Source organism: Sarcophilus harrisii, chromosome 5 (genome assembly GCF_902635505.1).
Source record: "Sarcophilus harrisii chromosome 5, mSarHar1.11, whole genome shotgun sequence".
NCBI classification, from domain to species: Eukaryota; Metazoa; Chordata; class Mammalia; order Dasyuromorphia; family Dasyuridae; genus Sarcophilus; species Sarcophilus harrisii.
The window spans coordinates 59,662,999-59,683,564 of record NC_045430.1 but is presented as its reverse complement, the minus strand read 5'-3'; the positions used below and the strand labels follow the sequence as shown (position 1 = coordinate 59,683,564).

The 20,566-nt window shown below is 37.1% G+C and overlaps 1 protein-coding gene across 1 annotated transcript in view; it reads right to left on the bottom strand.

The window, feature by feature from the left end:
• Positions 1-2,398: 2,398 nt before the first annotated feature.
• Positions 2,399-20,566, bottom strand: part of TSPAN11 (tetraspanin 11) — a 144,046-nt gene continuing 125,878 nt past the window's right edge. The window contains exons 6-8 of the mRNA XM_003771316.3: positions 13,846-14,004; positions 11,996-12,082; positions 2,399-3,103 (exon numbers count right to left, since the gene is read on the bottom strand). Of these exons, the coding sequence (XP_003771364.1) occupies positions 3,044-3,103; positions 11,996-12,082; positions 13,846-14,004 (306 nt within the window). The 3' untranslated portion in view covers positions 2,399-3,043. The remainder of the gene's footprint in view (positions 3,104-11,995; positions 12,083-13,845; positions 14,005-20,566) is intronic.

Below are 20,566 nucleotides of genomic sequence, written 5' to 3'. Positions count from 1 at the left end.
ACTGTCTATTCTCCCAAACCAGAGGCCACACATAAAACCTTTCCAGCTGGGTAGGATTTTTCAGAGCTCATACTCTGCTTTGGGAAGAGGAATGAGCAAGGGAACACAAGGAAGACACATGGAGGCAGGTGGATAGGAATGTATTCAGCAGCTCATTCCTGAAATAGTTAATGGGGAAGAAGGGTGGATATTGGACTTAGAAGCATCAAGGGGGTGAGGTGAAAATGACATTCCAGCAAAATAACTCACCCTTAGGAGAAGATTCCTAAGTCACAACTCTGTTGCACTCTCTTTTGAGACCCTTTGGCACAGAAGATCAAAATTTGTGAACTGGTGGCCAGGCTAAAGGGATATGAATAAGAGTTTCTGAAAATAACCCTTGGGCCTCAGGACAGGTGGGGTCCAATATTCATGTTCAACAGGTGATATCTACCATCTTTGTCCCCTGGGAAACTACAGTGGTAGCAAACACATGAACTTTTATCGCAATCCTCCCGGGATAGGGCCAACAAAAGGGACAGTCTCCTGCAGTGGCAGGAAGGGCTCAGGTCAGACATAGATCATAGACTGACAGTTGGAAGGTCCTTAGAAGTCATCAGATCCAGCACTAATTTTGTAGATATAGAAACTGAGATCCAGAGTGTCCCAAAACGTATCCAAGGTCACGATATTGTTAAGTATCTGATCCAAGGTTTGAAACCTAGGTTTTGCTTAATCCCAGTCCAGTGCTTTATCCACTATACCAATGAGTTGCCTCTAAACTCATAAAACCTTCCCACTGAATGAATTGTGAGGAGCCAAGGAAGTTGGTTCCTCTGGGCCTTGGTAAATAAGGCCAGCAGACTGTTAGCTTTCAGGCCACAAGGGTTGTATATATGCATTGAATTTAGGAGAATGGTCTCAACATAGAACTTAAGGTGAGGGTTCTGAGGCCCCTTCAGGCTCATGAGAGGAAATTATTAAATTTTCAGTGGGCATTTATACCTTGGAAACTGGTAAACACTAAAAATCAGGGCTTTATTTATTGTTTTGTTGACTGTCCAGGCTCAAGAAAATGATGGAGAAAATAATGCAGACTAAACTTAAAAGTGTGTCATGTTTACATCTTTTCCCCAGCGAGCTGGTTGCTAAATATTTAGCATCCTTTCAGTGAGAATTTTTTATGAATTTTCTTTTTATCCAAAAGAAACTGTTCCTGTAATCCCCTTCTACTTGTCCATGAAGTACCCTATCATTTTGGAGCCTATAGTGAAGATACTGTTTTCTGAAAGGGTCTGTACCCCCATGACTTCTCTCATTGGTACCTAGGGAAGTATTAGGGCTACTAATTGTTACTGTGATACTTGGTACAGGGGGGAATGGGAGGCAAGGAAAAAATAAACTTTTTTCATCATCCTTGAATTTCACAAGGAAGAGTCTTGAGTAAAACCAATGAAATTTAGATTTAATTGGAATTGTTGAATTAGAAGGGATATATGGAATAACCTAGTCCAATCTTCTCACTTCACAGTAAATTAATAGCAGAACTAGAACTTAATCTCTGGTCTCCTTATTCTCATTACCTCCATCATTGCTACATTTCCCAGTCCTCTCTGTCGTGCCCTTAGGCTAGAAGCATTTTAGAGATGAAAGAACATAAGACTTGGAACCAGAAGATCTGAGTTCAAATGTTACTTTTGCTATTTGCTACCCATGTAATTCTGACTTAATTGTATAATTTCCCTGGGTTTAACATTCCTAAATTATAAAATGGAGGACTTTGAGTGGCTGATATTTCTAATATCTGTTCTAATATAGCTGATGATCCCACAGTTGCTAAGCCATGGGGAGAGACAGCGAAAGGGCATTCTGGGCCATGAAGGACTGCTGACTCTGAAAGAAAAATAAGTTATATGGTAGATAATCCAACTACAGGCTACAGAAAGTTGACTGTATTTTATTACTGTTTCCTGCAGGTCTTTGAGGTTAGGGTTTGGCTTCTACCCACCTTGCTTATGACCTTCACACTATGGTTCTATTACCTGGATGACAATTCATGAAGGTCATGGAGAGATGGGTAAATGAAAGGTCAAGATATTCCTACTCTTGGAGTTTGAACTCATAAAACCTCTATGTTGATTTTCCTAGGGGGAATATAATAGTATAATATAATAATATAATAGTATAATGCTCATTCTAGAAAAATTTTGTAATATTTTTCTCTAAGTTTTGGCTGTAGCTAAATGTTGGGACTGTATCCAATTACAGTACATTGGAACCTTATGGATAGATTCAGAGAAATCTCAGGAGACTTATATGAATTGACACAGTGAAATAAACGGAAACAGAAAAACAATTTATGCAATAACAACAACAATATAAAGACAACAAAGTTTTGTAATCAATACAATGACCAACTATAACTCCAGAGGACTGATGATGACCTGTGTTACCCACCTACTGACAGAGAGGTGATAGCTTAAAGAAGCAAAATGAGACATAAATTTTTGGACATTGTCAAGGTGGTAATTTGTTTGGCTTGACTATGGACACTTATTACAAGTTTTTTGATTCCCACTCCTCCCACCCCTTTTACATAGAACCGAAAGAAAATAAATGCTTGCTAACTAAAAAATAAAAGAAACTTAGAAAAATTCACATATTGCAAATCTTATTCATATGGCAAAAAGCAAAGGGAGTTTCTTACAAAGTCCCATATTCCAAAGTTGGGAGATATCAGAGATCCAGACTCTCATCTTAGCTCCACCAAGAACTTATTTACTATCAAAGGCAAAGATCGAGGGTCAATCTTCCTCCAGGGAGTGAACAAAGTTTTCCCTTATGCCAGGGTTTTTAGAATCCTGAGTCCCACAGGAAGAAGGGAGATTGCAGGATGTGTGACAGCATGATTTCAGGCACTTCAAAGGAAACGGGGCCATCATGCTGGCACTAAGCAGAAGGAGAATCTATGGCTCCAGTAGAGAAGAAGCTGAAAAGTGATATTGGAAACTTGGTAAATTAGTTTTGGAGCCTCCAACCAGAAGGAAGATGATGTGTTCAACCTTCAGTATGACTGCAGCTGGATCCGCCCATATAAGCAGCAGGTGAGAACCATCCCACATATCTGACAGAGAGAAAGGAGAAAAAAGAAAAGGAGAAATTAGAGTTCCATGAAGTTTCTGGCCATAGATACTGTTTGTCCATATGATTATGTCCCCTTCTCACAGCCCCTCAATTTAGGCTGCTCCCAAGCCATCGTGCTTAAAAGGCTTCATTAGAGTTCTCTCAAGAATTCTTTCACTCTGACTGTATTTTGTCACCTCCCCGGTATATCTTGCCAGTGGACCCGGATGACTCTGGAGGAGAAAATGAGACAGGTCCGTGATTTTGCACAGCTTGCTCTCTCACTTAAATCCAATTTATTTGCAAGTCATAACATTGCTTGCCTGATGCCAAGGTCCTTTTTGAAAATGAAGGACAAACAACAATTTTTTCACCTCACCACACTCTCAGATTTTAAAATAAAACCAAAGAGAATGGAAACTTCTTGAGGAGAGATACCTTTTTGCCTTGCATCTATTCCCAGTGCATCATAGTATCTACAGCATAGTAAACTCTTAACAAATGCTTGATACTCCTTGTTATTGTTCAGTTGTGTCCAACTCTTTGTGACTCCAAATGGATTTTTCTTTCTTTTTTCTTTTTCCTTTTTCTTTTTTTTCCTTTTTAATTTTTTATGAAAACTTTTTAATTTTCAAAACATATGCATGGATAATTTTTCAGCATTAACCCTTGCAAAACCTTTTATTTAAATTTTTTTCTCTTTCTTCCCCCCTCCAACCCCTCCCCTAAATGAGAAGTAATCTAATATATGTTAAACATGGTAAAAAAATGTTAAATAATATACATGAATACATATTTACACAATGATCTTGCTGCACAAGAAAAATCAACTCAAAAAGAAAAAGAAATGAGAAAGAAAATAAAATGCAAGCAAACAACAGCAAAAAGAATGAAAATGCTACGTTATGACCCACACTCAATTCCCACAATCCTCTCTCTGGGTGTAGATGGCTCTCTTCAACACAAGATCTTTGGAACTGGCCTGGATCATCTCATTATTGAAAAGAGCCATGTCCATCAGAATTGATCATCATATAGTTTTGCTGTTGCCACGTGTAATGATCTCCTGGTTTTGTCCTTTTCACTCAGCATTAGTTCATGTAAGTCTCTCCAGGCCTTTCTGAAATCATTCTGTTGGTCATTTCTTACAGAACAATAATATTCCCATAACATTCATATACCACAATTTATTCAACCATTCTCTACCTGATGGGCATCCACTCAGTTTGGAGAATCTTGCTACTACAAAAAGGTCTGCCACAAACATTTTTGCACATGTGGGTCCCTTTCCTTCCTTTGAGATCTCTTTGGGATATAAGCCCACCAACTGGGGTTTTCTTAGCAAAGAAACTGGAATGGTTTGCCATTTCCTTCTCCAGTTCCTTTTATAGATGAAGAAACTGAAATAAATGGGATTAAGGATGGGAAGAAATAGAATTATTCCCATTTTACAGATCACATAGCTTGTAAGTGAGTGAGATCAGATATGAACTTATAAACTCTTCCTGGCTTCAGGTCTAGTTCTCTATCCATTATGACTAGTTGCTTCTTGCCCAATCCCTATAAACCAGTGGGGAAACTCATGCTTACAAAGAAGGAGTGTTGTTGTTGTTGTTGTTGTTTTTTTTTTTTTGTTTCTTTCATTCTACCTCTAGCCAGTTTACACAGCTTTGGACCTGGGAACTAAATTCAGGTATCTATCTAACAAAAATTTTTTGGCCATAATTCTGGCAAAGGCTGTGCTTCCAATTCCAAAGAGCAGCAATGAATTTTGGGAAAGTCACTTTATCTTTGTAAGCTTCAGTTATTCCATCTTTAAAAAATAATTCTAGTTTTTTCCCATCCACATTCTCATCCTCTATTCTTTTCTCCCATTGATCCCCATCTGAGAATACTAGGGGGAATGAATGAGCAAATGACTGGAGAAAAGAATTGAGTCTCAAAGTCGGCATCATGATTGGGATTAAACTAAAAAAAAATTACAAACTCTTAATTGTCACCTGAATGAAAAGAAATATAGTCATGCTGACTTCACTGACAGTCACAGATGGCTGAGAGAAGGGGTTAGGATTGGGGTTACCACCACAGAGGAAAGAGCATGGAATGCAATCCTAGGGAGTGGGATTGTTGGGCAGCTGAGAACAACACCTGGCATGGAAAATGTCTCTGGCTCTTGGATTTGCGGCTGGTGGTGTTAAGTTTTCATGCATGCAAATCTATTCTCATCTCCTGGATTCTGAAATTCCCTTATCTCATCACAACCTGTTATCGTTCCATCTCTCTCTCTCTCTGAACTCATTATCTTTCGCCTCAAGCTTTCTACTCTCCCTAGTTTTCCTATTACTGTCAAAGGCACCATCATCCTCCCAGTCACCCAGATTTGCAGCCTGGTTATCGTCTTTTACTTCTTCCTCTCTCAAATATACATTCTGTGTCTTGGTGATTCTTCTCACAGCATCTCTGATGCCACAGGAACACTTCAAGGAATACTCCTTTTTTCCATTTCCATGTACTACAGTGACTCCTTCTCTTAAGGCATTTATTGAGTGATCATTGTGGAGGGGAGAAACTGTGCAGTGTCCTCTGTTCTATATCTGGCAAAGAGCCATAGTCCTTGCCCTCCACCATGTGCCCTTTTTACTTTTAGATTGAAGAGACCAGAGACTCCATGACCTTGTGATTCTGGAGGACATTTTAGTGTTCCAGTTCAGTTTTTGCAACCAACATAGTTCCATTACCCTGAGAGATAAACAGTAACATAAATATGAACTTAGTAATGCAATATAAGCTTTGAGCTCAATTTTGAGCCCACAAAAATGGAAGTGATGTAGGGTAAATTATGCCCCTGAAATATTGGAATAAATGTTAGTACATCATTCTTGCAATCCCTTTGTAAATATTCCTTTGTAAAGGTTAGTTAGTGGTAAGTGGTTAAATATAGCAATATCCCTATTTTGGGGACTAGGAAACTGATTCTGAGAGAGGTTAAATGGCTTGTCTAGGTTTACATAGTCTGATGTGAGATTCAAACTCATATCTTTTTCACTCCCAAGTATAGAATTTCGGTCACTGTGCCAAACATTTAAAAAAATTCCTTCCAGGCTGTTATCAGTTCATTAATCAATACTTTTCTAGACTAGTTTAAACAGTTAAGAACACATCTAATTATGATATTATGCATTGAATTTCTTCAACTTGTTCACAAATATATCGTAATTATCTTTGTCAAAGGCCTCCTAAAGTTGACCTATATAAGAGCTACAAGATTCTACCTTATCCCACTGCACTTCAAACCTATCACTTTGGTAACCTTATTTAAAAAGGAAATTAAATTAACCTGATGTGGCTTTTCAGCATTATGAAATTTAGGAAGGGGAAGGGAACTCTGAGGCTATCTATTTCCAAGTGTTCCTGACCAGAAATCCCTTTTCCAATACTGTGGACAAGAGGGCATCCAATTTCCTCTGGATTCCTTCACTGAGGAGGAATTCACCACCTTCAGAAGCAGCCCATTTCTATTGTTGAACAGCTCTAAACTTCAGGAAGTTTTTTTCTTAAATCAAACCTTGTAGCTTCCTACTATTTTAAAAGTGAGCTAATGTTAGCTGGTGTAGTACTCGTTTAAGTGCTCACATCCCATCTGCTCTGTAATATATTTTGTAATTTTCCAGGAATTGACATCAAGGCAGGTAGGTAGTGCTTGATATGTGGAATATATTCCCTGTTCATCTCTACCACTCCAGATACCACATTTTCTCTAGTGCTGTCTCCTATATGGTATTCTTTCAGATCCTCTGAAGTTGCAAGTCCTCCACTCTCTGTCCCTTTTAAAACTACTTTGTAGAAGTATGTGGGTAATTTTTTTCAGGGGAGGGAGGAAGTCAAAAGTTATGATTTCATGTCCATGGTAATTCTCCCAAAGGTAGAAAATCTCTCCACTAAGGAAAATCAGCAAGTTACCTGTAACTTATAGTTTTGGGAATTGCCTGAGCCACTAGGAAATTATATGACTTACTCATGCCTCTGGTGAAGACTGTTCTCCTTCTGTGATCTTAGGGCTGAGGAGAAATCAAATAACATAACAAGGACCAGAAGATGGTAGAGTGGTAAGGGATCTTAGCAAGCATATAGCAGGGGCAGAATTTAATTCTTTGTCTTTCTCATTGTAAGACTGGTATCTCTCTATCTGCTACCCCATGCTGTCTTTTGTAACTTTATATTTACTTTGTGTATCCTTTATGTCCCTGTAGTATTCTTCTAGTAGTCTATAAGATTCTAGAAGGCAGGTGGTATTTTATTTTTGTATTAAAATCCCCAACCCCTAAGTAAATGCTTTGCTTATGTACAGTAGGTGTTTAATATATAGTGGTTAAATTGAATTGTTCAGTTTTTTTCAGTCATGTGCAACTCTTTTTGACCCCATTTGGGGTTTTCTTGGCAAAGATTCATTTCCTTCTATGGCTCATTTTACATATGAGAAAATTGAGACAAACAGGGTGAAGTGACTTGCCAGAGTGACATAGCTAGTAAGTACCTGAGGCCATATTTTAACTTAGGAAGATGAGTCTTCCTGATTCCAGGCCTGGCAGTTTATCCACTTTACCACTTACCTACTTATCACTCTATCCCTGGTGCCATCTACTTGCCCTTAATTTGAACTAGGATGTGCCTTAACAGTCTACTGATTTGATTTAGTAGAACAAAAGGCTGCCTTACAGCTACTGGCTAGATCATGTCTCCCAGCCATTCTCAAGATCATTCAGGACTTGTAAGATGACAAGTGAAATAACTTCATTTAATAATCCTCTGATAACACGCATTTGATAAAACTTAAAACCAGATGGTATGTGATTGCCAAAGGTATTTCCCACTGTGATAGAAGAAATCCAGGGCCAAGTCCTATTCAGAGAGGGATTCTCTGTGGCTGGTAAGGGCTTTTGGATGCTCCAGTTTGTGGATGACACTGTGATATTATATCAAACTCCAGGATATGACAGTCTTCTAAAAAGATCTTAACTTGTTCAAAGAACTTTGATATTTTCATCTACATAGGAAAGAGCAAGTGGATGAGTAATGTGGATTGTTCAAATTTGAATATGCACCTGAATGGACCCTGTGTAGAGCTTGTCCAATGAGTCTAGGGCAGATAGGACAGATGGACAATGATCAGAGCAGAAAGAAAGAGAGCAGGCTGGATCATTTTCAGGAAGTTACAAGGATCTTCTATTGAATCTAAACTTTTCATGAGAGCAGATGCTCATACTGACATTCTACTATTGATGCAATATGTCAGGGAAACATGTAACACCACGATACCTAAAAATCAGTACCATGTGTGAAGACAAAAAAAAAATGGCAGGTGTGAGCAAGCTTCATGGTATAATTGATGAGGAATTCCAAAGAAGAACAAGTATAAAAGATACTATCAAGAAGCAATATGACAAGAAGTGAAGATGGGCTCATCACACGGCAAGAGCTAGGAATGAAGGATGGACTATTCTAATGGTACCTCTCAGGAGAAATCAAGACCTCCTTTACCATGTTGGGTGGCCCTCTTGTGGTGAACTTTTGGGAGAACATGGATGGAGTGCAATTTATATCACTGGAGTAAAATCCTGATTCAGTGGGTCTACAGATCCTTTTGAGCATCTGAATATGATTTATTACTTGGAGGTCTAACACCTGGGAATAAACTGAGAAACAGTCCTGAGTTAATGTGGACCAAAACCAAGGGAGTTTCCATTGTATGTTATAGAAGGAAATTGTCGTGGCCAGCAATAAGCCCTGAATCCTGGGTACCAGTGATGAAACAAAAAGTTCATCCCTTGTTAGGGGATGAAGGCTGGGTATCTTGTAGATGTGAGTTATTGGGCCAAGGAATGTGGATCCAGGATAACAGACGAGGGGCATTATGCCAAACTGGGAAGAGAATAGCAAAGGGAGAGTGCCTGCAAGATACCACTTGCCTTGTATTGGTCTTCTCTGAGAGACCTCTTGAAGGAATGAAAAGAAGTCTATTCTTGAAGTCAAATATCAGCTCTATTGCTATCTCGCTGTGTCATTCTGGATAAGTCACTTAATACCTCTGAGCTTCAGTTTCCACATATGTTGAATGGGAAAATAGTATTTGTACTATCTATCTAATTATTGTGGAGAAAGTGCTTTATAAACCTTAAAGGGCTATGGGAAAGTATGCTATTATTGTGAAAGAGACAGTGTGGGTTAATGGTTAGAGAACTGGCCTTAGTCAGGTCTTGTCTCTCAAACAAACTGGCTGTGTCATCCTAAGTGTATCCCAACCTTTTCAGTGTATTAAGCAATTTTCTAAGACTCTAAGTTGCAGAGAAGGTGCTGACCTGCATTGGCAGAGGGAGTATCTTCTCCTGGGAGTGTCCTATAGCAATGAAATCACAATCCAAGTCTTATCTTAATTATTGTCCTAAGATAGGAATTGAAGCTGGACAGCTGCAAGCACAATGCAATACAAAAAGTTAGTTTTGTAGGCTACTGGTTATCTCTCTGAGCTTGTTTACTAATTCTAAATTGAGGAGCTTGGTTTAAATGCTTTCTGAAGTCCCTTCCATCTCTAAATTCTATGAAAAGTTCTGGACAAAAGAGGACACAGGTGAAGGATATTTATTCTCTCCTGATGCCTTTTTTTTTTTTTTTTTTTTTTTTTAAAGAAACACAAGAGAGTGGAGATGATTTTCATTATCCAGCAGAGGGCAACCCAATCTGAGATAAAGGGAAAGAATAGGTGGGAAAAAAATAAGGACAAAGGAATCCTAATGAGATTCTGGTTTCATTGGAGTTCTTACAGAAATTGAAGAGTGTTTTTATAGTGACAATGGAAAACTGCATATTTTTGAAAGTGAAGAGATGAACATTAAAGATCTGAGTCCCCAGGATGATAATTTTGCCAATTGGGGGCCTCAGTTTCCTAATTTGTAAAAACAAAAACAAAACACCCCTCTCCCCCGTTTACGTTTCTAATGTTCAGTTGTTGCAATTGTTGTGTCCTATTCTTTGTGAGTCCATATGGTCACAAACCCCCTTTTGGGGTATTCTTGGCAAAAATACTAGAGTGATTTGCCATTTCCTTTTCTAATTCATTTCTCAGATGAGAAAACTGAGGCAAACAGGGTTAAGTAACTTGCTCAGTTCACAGTTAGTAAGTGTTTGAAACTGAATTTGAACTCAGGTCCTCTTGACTTCAAGACTAGTTCTCTATCCACCTAGTTGCTCTGATCTTAAGAGTGGAGGAGATTTTAGAAGGATGGAGATGGATGGGGCTAGAAGCAAGCTGAGAATCTAATTTACACAAATTTCAAGCAGACCCTCTCAGATTTGGTTTAATTTTGCCACCAGGCGCTAGGCTACCCTGAGTGTGGGGAATGTCGGGAGCTGCTGAACAGCCTTAGTAGGTTTTGCAGATTCCCTGGGACCTGGGTTGATGCTGAGAGTTGGTGGCTGCCCCAGAGAAAATCCCGTTTCCTTTTCCTGACTATACCACTGACAAGGAGGGCAGAGTCTATTCAGCAAGCTAGGAAGAGCCTTAGTATCCTGAGCCTGGAGAGGAGTTCAGATCCCAGATGCTCCTCCCATGCTCCTTAGAAAAAAGAGGGGTTTAGTACCTGAGTCAATGCTCTCAATTATGGCATCCCTGCTTGCTTGGTACCTGGGGAAAGGGCATCATGAATTCAGAGGCAGCAGGGCATAGTGGACCGAGTCCACTGAGAACTTAGGTTCATGTTATCATAGCTCTTGCACTGAAAAAGGACCTTTAATATAGAATAGAAATATTAGAAATAATAGAAAATTAGGAAGCCTAACCCTTTATGTATATGGAAACTGTCATTGAAAAGTTAAATAATTTGTCCACGATCACAAAGTTGGTTAAAAAAGAGTCCAAACTTGAACCCAGATTTTTTACTGCAGGTCTAATTTTCTTCCCATTATACCACATTGTCTTTATTCTACTTTTTCTCTCCTAATATTTTTTCCTCCTCCTCCTTTCAGAGCCCTGAATGCAGTAAACAGAACTTAGAGGCATCCTCTTTAGACCCCAGAGGATCTCATTTGTTTGTGCTTCATGGACCACTCCACTCTTCTAAACTCCTTTTGTCCTTTCTTCTGCTGTCCTGTCTCTTTCCTTTAGTTTTTCTTCAAGCCATCTGAATTCTTCTGTGGGAAATCTCAACCCCCTTTTTTAGAAGGCTAAAGAACTCAGTGTCCATAATTCCAAGTCCTATTTACCTCTAGGAACCTGAAGTAAATTGAGCAAGTGGTCCAAAATGATACTTCTTTTTTAAAATAAAATCTCTTTCTGGTGCTATTTTCTGCTGAGAATTGCTTCACTGGAAGATTCTCAGTCTTCTAAATTATAGATAAATAATCTCTTAGCTCAATGACATGTGTGTAAAGGGAGAGATTCTTGGACAGAGATGTAACGGACCTAATAAACATTGGTTAAAAAATGCTTTACACTAAATATGAAAGGAGGAGAGGGAAAACTGCCTCTCAAATTAGAAAACATAGGTGTGATGTAAGAAGATGAACAGGAAAGATGTCTAGATTCAAAGGAGATGAAAATCTAAAAATAAAACTCGTGATGAAACCCATAACTTCTTACATCTTGTGTATCAAATCATATCCAGAAATTTGCTGTGAAGGTTTTTTCCTAGTTAGCCGTTTTCCATTCCACCTAGTACACTGATTTTTATTTGCTCAAAATTAAAAAAAATTAAAAATAATTTAGGTTACTAAAATTGTATTTTAGCTTGCATTATCTTCTCTGTTACTTGCTTAGTCAATAATCTTCTCCCTATCCACAGAAGTGAATTCTTATTCTAATTTGGGAATGTCCCAAAATGATACAATGGAACAGACTTACCTGGAGGCAAGCAACTCCAATCCCAACAGCTCCCATGAGTAGGAGATGATTGGCCAGAAAATGTTCTAACTTGGTGATACAACCACCCTGTATGGGACACACAAGGAAAATGGTCACCAATAGGTGAGAGGCCTAAGGGAAAGGAGGTATATTAGTTTAGGAATGGGGAAAAGTATCAAGAATGTATTTGGAAATTCACAGGGGTTTTGGTATAGTGGACAAATCATTAGTCTTGCAATCAAAAAACCTGAGTTCATATCCTAGCTCCAATACTTACTAGCCATGTAAGCCTGGGCAAATTACTTAACCTAGGTCTCTGTTTTGTTATCTATAAAGTAGAATATGAATACTTGCACTGCCTATCCCTCAAAATTGGGTGGAAAGCCCTTTTTTTAATAATTAAAAAATCTTATTTAATATACATGTTAAAATGATTTTAAACATTTCCCCTCTAAATTTGGAGTCCAAATTTTTCTTTTTCCCTACCCCCAATTGAGAAACAAGTAATTTGACATAGATGATACAGATATAGTCATGCAAAACTATAAAAAAAAAACAAACAAAAATCCCTAAGAAAAATAAAAAAATATATCTTTCGTCTATATTCAGGCTTTACCTTTCTTTCTCTGGAGATGGACAATGTCTTTCATTATAAGTCCTACAGAATTGTCTTGGGTCATTGTACTGCTGAGAATAACTAACTTATTTATAGTAGATTATCATAAAATATTGCTGTTATTTTATAGTGTTTGCTTGGTTCTGCTCATTTCACTTTGCATCATTTCATGTTAAGTCCATGTTTTTCTGAGAGCATCCTGCTCATCATTTCTTAAAATACAATAGTATTCCATCATAATCATATACAAAACTTGTTTTGCCATTCATCAATTGATGGATATCCTCTCTATATCCAATTCTTTGCCAATGCTAAAAGATCTGATATAGGTCCTTTTCCTTTTTTTTTAATCTCTTTGGGATATAGACTAGTAATGGTATTGCTCAGTCAAACAGTATACATGGTTTTATAGCCCTATGGGCATAGTTCCAAATTACTCTCCAGAAGGGTCGAATCAGTATATAACTTCACCAATAGTATATTAGTGTTTTAATTTGGAAAATCCTTTGTAAACATTCCTCCTATAATTCCAAAGGGGCAAGCTTATGAATCAAGTCCACCAAGGTCAGACCAGATCCCAGGGGTAAGGATAGGTTTTTGAGGAGGAGGAAGTTGATTGATTTATAAATAAAACATCAGGTGTCTACATCCATCTTGCTATCCTTCACTACCCCGTATGGTACCATGGCCAAGACTGAGTTACACTCAAAGCATTGTGAGCTAGTTTGGGTTGGGGCAGAATTTAAGATAAATAAAAGACACAGTTCTTGCTCTTAGGGAGGTAGCAGTCTTTAAATAATAATGATGTTATAATGGATTACCTTTGTACAAGATACATTGAATATAACATGAATTTGCTCTAAGGTGATAGGTCTGAATATATATATATATATATATATATATATATATATATATATGGTGGTGGGTCTGCATACAGAATATGAAATAAATAAAATCTCACTAAAACAGAGAGTTGGGAAAGGACTCATACAACTAGTTGCATGGAGTAGAATCCAGGACTCCTGATTCACAAGACAGTAAATTTGCCAGGATATATCTCTTCTTCTCTCCCTCCTTCCTTCTCTCTTTTTCCCTCCCTCCCTCCCTCCCTCTCTTTCTCCCTTTCCTTCTCCTCCCACTTCTCTGTTTCTCACCTATTCTTTCCTCTAATTTTCTCCCTCTTTCCCCTTCAATCTGAGTAAAAGGAAGCACCATCTCAGGGTCTTGTACTTACCTCTACTTTATAGATATTGGAAGGGTGGGCCCGCTGACCACAGAGGACCACAACTGTCTTACAACAACTGTCAGGTACCTTACGTCCCTCAGCTTCTGGAGATTGGATGTAGGTGCTGTATTCCCAGTCGGCTGAGCTGTTGCTGCCACAGCACCTGAACTGAGGAACAGAGAGCATGTCTATATTGTGATATTCTATATCACAGAGAGCATAACCATCACAAAAATAATAAGAACAGCAACCGAGATTTATGTGCTGATTTAAGACTGGCAGAAAGCAAATGTTTCAATTTTTTGAAAAGAGGGAGGAGTTTGGTGCTTATCAACTAAAGGTATATTATGATCTTTTAAAAAAATTGTTTATTTAATACACTTTTTTATGGATAATGTTAGTAGAGAAAAATCAGAACAAAAGGGAAAAACTATAGGAGAGAGAAAAAAGAAACAGAAGTGAATATAGCATGTGTGGATTTGCAGTCAATCTCCATAGTTCTTTTTCTGGGTGTAGATGGCATTTTCCATGCAAAGTTTGGATTATATAACCAGTGAGAAGAACCAAATCTTTCATAGTTGATCTTCTTGCTGTTATTGTATACAATGTACTCCTGGTTCTGCTTGTTTTGCTCAGCCTCAGTTCATGTAAATGTTTCCAGGCTAAAGGCTTGTTATCTTTACTCTAATTCATGTCATTGAACATTTAGAAAAGAAATAAGTAGTGATAAAGAACCAGTATGGCTCTGTAACTCTAGGGTAATGCTAGCATGGCTTTATTTTCTTTTCTGACAAGGCTAATTGACTAGTGGATCTGTAGCTTACCTTGAGTTTTAAAAGATATCTGCAAAGGTTTCTCATGCTATCCTTTTGGAAAAGATTGAGAGTTTAGCTGGTAGTGGCCAGGTGAATTAGAAAGTGGTTGAAAACCTGGGATCAAAGAGCAATCATTAAGCATTCCATGTCACCTTGGAAGATTAGGTCTGTGGTGGAGTGTTCTGGCATGGCTTTGTGCTATTTGCCATTTTTCTCAATGACTTTGATAAAGGCATAGATGAAATGTTATAAAATTTTCGTATTTCACAAAACTTGTGGGGGACAACTAGCATATTATATTATGGATTCAGGATCAAAAATCTTAAGCTAGAAATTGGGATGAATCCAATAATATAATAAGATAAAATTCAATAGTAAAAGATGTAAAGTTTTATACTTTGGTTAAAAAATTAACTTTAGAAGTATAGGATGCGGAGGTACGACTATATAACAATTTATTTTGTCTATTCTCTTTTTCTCGCTGGGTTGGAATAACAGAATCCCAGGGGGCTTTAATAGGCAATTTAGTCCAATAAATACCTGTAAAGTAATTTCCTACATAATAGCTATAGTGTGAGTCATCTAGAGCGTCACTAACAAGGGGAAAGACAGTACCTTTTGAGTTAGCCTGTTCTATTTTCTAGAAGAGTTCTTGTTATGCAATTTTAGCTTATATTCTCACTTTGTTAAATTTTGTCCATTTTTCTTAGGTTTTCCTAGTGCTTTGCAATAGTTTAGCCAAGAGGTATTGAAGGTTTTAATGAGGACAGGTGTTGAGTGGAGAGAAGAATGTAATTGGGAGAGATTTCATTCCAGTAGAATTGACAAGACTTGTCAGTTGATGGAATAATTGGAGAGAAATGAAGGAGAGGGAAGAGTCAGGGGTGACTGAGTACATGACTCCAAAGGTGACTTGGAGAATAGAGAAGTTTGGAGGAGGATTAAGAAGAACAGCTCTAATCACTCTTCTACCTAACAGTCCTTTGGATGCTTGAAGACAGCTATCATCCCCTGCTCAAGTCTTCTATTATCTAGGCTAAACATTCTCTGTTTCTTTAACCAAGATCTTCAGTTCTCTTCTCATTTTGACACTCTGGATGCTCTGAATCTTGTCCCTCTTAAAATGTGGCAACCAGAATGGAAAATGGTACTTCATATGTGATCTGATGGGGACAGAATATAGCTGTATATAAAATTATCACTTTTTAATGAACACTATATCTGTCTTAAAGAAGTATAAGATTGTGTTCATTTTTTTGTCATCCATATTGCACTGTTGACTCATATTGAACTAGGTCCTTATTAGTAAGAATAATTAATCCTGTGAAGTGGTTGCATTATTTGAATTCATATTGCATATTTTCATTACATTCAAACCAATTACCATATTTTAAATAATGATAATTTCAAATAGAACAGACTTGAATATATGCAATCACTTCACAAAATTCATTATTTCAACTAATTGGGACCTTGCTGTAATGACCCGCAAAAGACTATCCACCCTTTTTAAATCAATATTTTCATATTTAGTAATACCTTTCCCATTTTGTGCTCCAGAATGGACATTATTTTTGTACCAAAGCATAGGACTTTACATTTATCTTTGTTAAAATTCATTTTATGTCTGGGACATCATTCTTTCTAGTAATGTGTCTGACATCTAACATGTTATCTATTTCTCCCCCATTTGTGGCATCTGCAAACCAGTTCTCATATGTCATTGTATCCTGCTCTCTCATCATTCTGATCACCCACTTTTTGAAAACTCTTCATCTTTATTAATGTCCTTCCTAAAAAGTGTGGAATAAAATGCTCTAAAGATAGTTAGAATCTGGTGGGAAGCAATAAGACATCCACTTGATAAGAAGGTACTATGTCCTTATAAAACAGCTTAAAAATCAAATCAAGAAGAAGAATGCTATAGTGTAATGGTTCTCAAACTATTTATTCTCAAGATTTCTTAACACTCTTAAAATTATTAAGTACCCCCTTCTCCAAAGAGCTTTTGCTTATGTGGGTTATATCTATTGATATTTACTATATTAGAAATTAAAATGTATTTACAATATTATGAAAATAGTTGTGAACTGTGATGGAGTTGGCTCTTTTCAACAATGAGGTGATTCAAGGGAATTCCAGTAGACTTGTAATGGAAAGAAGCATCTGCATTTAAAGAGAAGACTGCAGACTGAATGTGGATCACAGCATAATATTTTCACTTTTTTGTTGTTTGCTTGTTTTTTTTCCTTTTTCCTTTCGCCCATTTTTGATATGATTTTTCTCATACAGCATGATAAATATGGAAATATATTTAGAATAATTGCTCATGTTTAACCTGTATTGGATTACTTGCTGTCTAGGGAGGGGGGAAGGTGGAGAGGGAGGGAGAAAAATTTGGAACATAAGGTTTTGCAAAGGTGAATGTTGAAAACTATCTTTGCATGTATTTTGAAAAATAAAAAAATATTAAAAAACAAGTAAGTAAAAGAAAAAATTATCTGACCTCATTGATCCCCCTGAAAAGGTCTTTAGGTATTGCTGGGGGTCCCCAGATCACAATTTGAGAACTATTGTCATAGCAGATAGAAGACTGATTCAGTTAGGAAAACCTGTTATCAAATTCTGCTTTGCATATTTAAAGCTGTGCAACTATTATTAGCAAGTCACTGAACTTCTTCATGACCTTGAGAAGTCTTTATGACTATAAACTCTAGAAAACTTGTTGGGAATATATGTGGGGAGAGTTTCTGTACTCACTGTAGTATAGTAATCCTCTGTACCAGTTGTAAGAAACTGAGCTCCATTTGATTATTACTTCAACCCAGAAGTAATTACCTTTGTTAGGGAAGAAGACTTATTAATTGAATCAGTCAGTCAGAATTGAATATGAACAAGATCTGTACAATTCTTTAAATAAATCAAAGCCATTACAGGAGAGACTTGGCCACCCCTAAAGAATTTATATAAAAGGGAGGAACTATCTCAGAACGAGGGAATCAGAAGGCTAGACGAGAAGGGAAAGTATCTGGGTCATACAGAACTGAGCCAAGAATCAGTAGCTCCTGCACAGCCAACAAAGGGTGAAAGATGGCAGGACTGAGCTATAGTTGAGAAAAGAGATACCATTTTCAGGGCTCTGCAGAAATCTCAGAGTAGAAGAGATGCCATGGACTGATGCCATCATTACTTACTCAAGGTCTGAAGTTCTGCAAAAAAAGCCTGATTCTTCTCTGACTTTCCTCCCCTGTTTATCTCTATGTATCCACAGAAACCGTAATATAATTTGTTGTTTTGTTACCAGAACATCTTCAGTAACCTGAATTTTGCCTCAATTATAAAGAGATCGGGGTTAAATAGGTATAGGTATAAATGTAAATTTATGCAGAGAGCTCAATCTCTGCCTAGATGTTGGAAATTTTCCTCACTGGAGGCTTGGAGAGATTGTAATTGAATTGCTAACTTTTATTTTAAAATGAACTCCTTAAAGCTTCAGAGAAGGGAAGCATGTGGATCTTAGGGGCCATTATATTGCCCCTAGGCATAAAATGAGCTAATTATTATAATATGGTGTTACACAATGGAATCACAGGTTCAGATGAAAAAAAATTGGGACAATATTTTCCCTCCTCTGGTTCTATGGTACTGTATCTACCCTCTATGGTCCTTTAAAGATCATTAACACTGTCTCAGCAATTGCATCTGCTGACTCTGTAAAAACCTTTTGAATTGTACTCATTGAGGGCAGCCAGATAATCTCTCAATTCTTTTGAAAGGTGCTGTATAGCATTTAGAACTTGATCAGTCATTGAAGATACCAAGAGCATGCACTACATCCCAGGTCATTGCCAATTATCTTGACTTTGTCATGTTTGTGGCTTTGCTGACTCAGAAAGAGAGAATGAGGTTGATGACTTTGCACAGCTCTGTCTCACTTATATCTGTTTTACAAATAAGTTAAGACCACCCATGATATCATTGATCTTCTTTGAAAATGAAGAACAAACAAAAATAATTACATTTTTGGAGCAGACATATGATTTCTTTGGTATAAGGAGCTCCAAGTGAGGAAGCTCAAGTAAGCATCTCTGAAATTTCTAGCCTTAAAGACTTGGGACATTGAGAACCCAAGTGATTCACCCAGGATGTCAAGTAAGTCAAGTTCTTACCCACGTCACCAGTATGTGTCAGAATGGAATCTGAAACTCATGCCTTCTTGTCTTTGAGACCAGTGGTCCATCCACTGTACCATGAAGCTTAGCACAGTGTTTGGTACATAGTAAGTGCTGAATGCTTGTCTCCTTCCTGTTTTAGCATCCTATACTGCCTTTTTTTGTATTTGTGTTTTCGACTTCTTTTCTCATTCAAAGATAATTCTTTTTGATAGAGAAAATAGAAACAAAGTAAGAGTTAAATAGTTCTATCCTCCCTCCAACACCTGTTATTATTAACACAGGCAGCTAAATAGTTAATTATAGTAGGTAAGGATACCGGATTTGGATTCAGAAAAGTCTGATTTTAAAATTCTTCATCATATACTTCTCACTAAACCTTTTCTATCCTGAGTTTCTAATTCCATAAAGTTGAGATAATAATTATTGCAATGAGCAAATAAGATGTAATAAGATAACTTGTATAGTGTTTTTCAAACCTTAAAGAGTTCTATGAATACTATTGTTATTGTTGTTATAATTATTAATTTGTACACTGAGATATAATCCTCTCCTTTTTCATCATCCTCTTTTTCCTTCAAGATAAATTAAATAAATCATTAAAAAAAATTCTTACTTTGTGTCCTAGCTTTAGCTAATTCTAAGCTTTGGTCTTCATTTTTCTTTGAGGATCATACTATTCATTACTTTGTCTTGTTTCCTTCTTTTATACAAATCTTTAAAAAATTTAAATTGATTGATGAATTTCCACAAAAATCTCATAGATAATTTCCCTTTTTATTCTCTCATAGGAATTATTTCTATAGGATTCCATTTTCTGTCTTTAGTATGACTTCCTTTTTAGGATCTAGGGTTCATGTCACGCTCACCTGTCTTTTCTTCTTTTATTGCAAATTCTAAAATGAAGTGGTCAATTTCTTTCCTTTTTCATTAAGCAATGATAACAATAATTAAGAAGATAATAATAATGATAACTAATATTTACAAAGTACTTTAAAGTTTACAAAGTGATTTACAAGTATAATTTCATTTTATTCTCATAACAACTCTGGGAGATAGGTGTTTATTACCATTCTTATTTTAAAGATAAGGAAATTGAGGTCGACTTAGGTTAAGGGACTTATTAATATAGCTAATAAATGTCAGAGGGCGACTTTGTGTAATGGGAGGCCCCAAGGCCCATATTTTCCTGTCCAAGAATACAGAACATTTTAGCAACATTTTCTAGACACTTTCTAATAGCTTCATTTGGACTTTTGATAATTTCTAGATATCTTTAGGATTTTATAGGTTTTGAGAAGATCAAAGTTAACACCTGGTAATATACACGGAAAAGCAGTAGGTCTTTCTTACAGTTTTCTATCAGGTTACCCAGAGATGCCCCAGTTCCCCTTCACCCTGGAATTGCTGCCATTATTGCACACTTTTCTCTCTGCCCTTGACAGCCCCATGGATTTATAAAAATTTCTGTTTTCTAATTTCAACTGGGCCATGACTACCACAAGACAATCATTTTATCCTCAGATTGTTTCTCCAGCTTCCCACCTGACAAATTAGATGTTTTAAAACTTTTGTTTTCTTCTCAAGTTTCCCATAGCAATCTCTTTTTCTGCCATCTTAGCTGAGATATCACTGATAAAATCTCGGCCATTTGTCTCCAATTTCTTATCCCTGTCTAATATCCTCCTGTGTTATCTCTCACTATTTCCTCCTTCATTGCCATTCCTGATAAAGAGATGGTCC